General features: G+C 49.0%; 1 protein-coding gene across 1 annotated transcript in view; it reads right to left on the reverse strand.

Annotated features, from left to right (window-relative positions):
* The window catches only part of Gnb4 (G protein subunit beta 4), a 46,783-nt gene that overhangs the window by 11,763 nt on the left and 32,067 nt on the right, over positions 1-2,953 (reverse strand). The window contains exons 7-8 of the mRNA XM_005343765.2: positions 1,894-1,960; positions 1,600-1,801 (exon numbers count right to left, since the gene is read on the reverse strand). Coding sequence (XP_005343822.1) covers positions 1,600-1,801; positions 1,894-1,960 — 269 coding nt within the window. The remainder of the gene's footprint in view (positions 1-1,599; positions 1,802-1,893; positions 1,961-2,953) is intronic.

Consider the following 2,953-nt stretch of genomic DNA (forward strand, 5'->3'; position numbering starts at 1 on the left):
AAAAAAAAAAAAAAGTGACCCATGATGGCTGGGGCAGGTGTGCCTTCCCTGGGATGCTATAGTATAAGCAGGCTGACCTGAGAGAGGGGAACCAAGCACTTGCTCTCTTTGATTCTGTATTGCTCAGGTTCTGTCCACTCAACACAAACCATAGTCATTTGGGAAGAGGGAGCCTTAGCTAAGATGCGTCCATCTCCATCAGACGGGCCTGTAGGCAAGCCTATGGGGCATTTTTGATGAACGACTGATGTGGGAGAGCCCAGTCCACAGTGCTGTGTACCATCCCTAGACAGGTAATCCTGGGCTATAAAAACAAAGCTGAGCAATCCATAGGGAGCAAGTGGAACTGGCATTCCTCAGTCTGTGCCTCAGCTCCTGCCTCTGGTTCCTATCTAGAGTTCCTGTCCTGTCTGCCCTCAGTGATGGACTGTTACCTAACGTGTAAGCTGGAATAAACTCCTCTCAAGTTTTTGTTAGCTAGGGATGGACCAAGCAGATGCCATAACAGGTGCTCAGGCTTCTCTCAGAGACCAGGCCTCATTTCCAGTTTCCTGAGATTGAACAAGCGGTTTCTTAGGAAAAGCCAAGAACAAAGGACAATCAATATTCAACACCCGCAAGAGCCAGGAGGAGGCCGGGCCAGGGCCGGGCCAGGGCCGCGCCAGCCCCCACAACAGTTCAAGGACAGGGCCTGCCCCCAATGGAAAACTGTAGTCCTGACTAACCCCTGGCTAGCCCTGGCCAATGAAGACATACTAATATGATTTCCACTTGCCTAAGTTAATCATATCTAAAATGACCTAACTTCCGTAGACACTCCTCAGTACGGCTTAAAAGACGCTCCCGCCTCCTTCTCGGGTGGTTGCCATCTTGCCCTTGTATAGGATGGTCAGACCCAGCAGGCTGGAATAATAATAAAATCTCTTGGTGGTCTTTGGGGGTCCTGACTCTGGGTAGAGTGGTTAGTTTTATCATAGTAATAGAAAGCAAACTAGACAGTCGTAATCTGCAACCCCATGAATATGACTTTCAGTGTGGGAATAATAAACACAAACCCTGAAGAGCCATTCGGTGTCGAGGGGAGCTACACAGGGCGCAGTGTTCAGGAAGGGGGTGCTGCTCTCTGCAGAGAGATAGCCAAATCAGGGAGGTGCCAGTTCTGCCATGTGCCAGCTTTGAAACCGGACAAGCTGCAGTGTTAGCGAGCCTCACACCCCAGCCTTCCTAACAGGTTCTATCAGAAAACAGTGTGGAGACTAAGTGGATCCCAGAAATGTGTGTGTGTGTGTGTGTGTGTATCTTGTATCTTTTCTAAAAATAATAAAAATTAAATAATAAGCACTCAGATTTGTGGATTAAAATGTTACAAATCAAGACCTGCAGAGGATCTGGTGTTGTTACACTGGTCGTAAGAATCACAAAAGCACTCTGTTTGTTATAATGGTGTCATGTTCAGCACTTAGTGCAGTTTTGAGAGGTGGAGACAGCAGGGTCAGGGGGATCGGAAGTAGGGGGTTTCATCAGCCTCGTAGTCTGGGCTACATGACTCTGTCCCCAAAACAAACCAACAGAACAAAAAGCCAAGCATGCTTCACTTACGCTGACAGCGTTGATGTCCGAGATGTGTCCTGTGAAAGACTGTCTACACATGCCGTCTCGGACATCCCACAGCTTTGAAGATGCATCACAAGCACCAGAAACAAAGGTCTTCAGGTCAGGACTCAGTGAGAGACTCATCACGTCACCCGAGTGTCCTGCGAAGGTCGTAGTCTGCTGCCCCGTCTCGATGTCCCACAGAGCACTGTGAGGAAACGCAAGGGCAGACACAAAATGACCGCATCCCACCCCAGGGTCTGTGCCCACGAAGACAGGCTTCTTTGGGAAGGAACTCACCAAGTTGTGTCTCCTGAGCTGGTGATGATCTGTCCATCATCTAGGAATCGACAGCAGGACAAGTAGCCTGCAGCGGAGAGCAGAAATGTCAGGCCACCGATCCGGTGACACAGGATTGGGATAAAAACTCGGGCAACAGGGCCTTGTCAGTGGGCCATGTGGCTCTGCTTTAATGGTTCCAGTTCCTCGCTGTCTTCTGAGGCTCTCATGATTCACACAGGAGCACTCAAAGTGACCACATCAAGCACGGTAGCCTGAACCTTGACACTGTGACCACAACACTGTCATCTACAAAATTCATGCTTAAGAACCAATCAGTTGGATTTTTAAAAATTGTGAGGAGTGTTTTTATTTTCAGTATATTTGTGACAGTGTGTTGGGCTGCATTCATAGCTTCCCTGGGCTCCTTGTAATCTGTAGGCTGCAGGTTGGACACACCCGAGAGAGTGTGCTCCTATAGCCTAGAACCTATCGCAGAATGGGCCCAGCACTGGGGAAGACCCTAAAAATACTGTGAAAGTGTTATGGGGAATGCAACATCTGCATGATTCCTGTCCATCAGCATTCCAGAGTCCCCAGACGGCAGAGAAACAGTATTGTGAGACCCTGTAGAAAAGTGGTCAGCCGGCAGCACCCAAACCACAGACGGGAAGGATAGGAGTGGCAGGGGCCTCCTGAATAACAGGGCCTGGGGACTAAGCACCGCTGCCCGGTGACAGTGCTGCTGGTGACATAATGATCCCAGCGGCCAGACAATACAGTCCCGAACCTTGTTCCAGGGCGGCAGAAAGCGCAAAAGGCTGGATTTGCTTTCTTTTTTATTTTTTTAGGATTGTCTGGATTTTTTGGGGGATAGCAAAATTTATCATGCTTACAAAACAATACAGTTATATTTGAAAGAAGAAAACAGAGGGGTAGGAGTCCACCTCCATGCAGGGTGCATGCTCGGTGAGCTCAAGGCCCCAGAGGCAGCCCCCGCAACAAAATGAAGTAACAATGACTGGAGTGCATGTGCATTCTGGGAGCTAGTACTTTCCAAAACACAGTAATTGCTGCTTCC

The sequence above is a fragment of the Microtus ochrogaster genome, chromosome 1 (assembly GCF_000317375.1).
Source record: "Microtus ochrogaster isolate Prairie Vole_2 chromosome 1, MicOch1.0, whole genome shotgun sequence".
NCBI lineage: Eukaryota > Metazoa > Chordata > Mammalia > Rodentia > Cricetidae > Microtus > Microtus ochrogaster.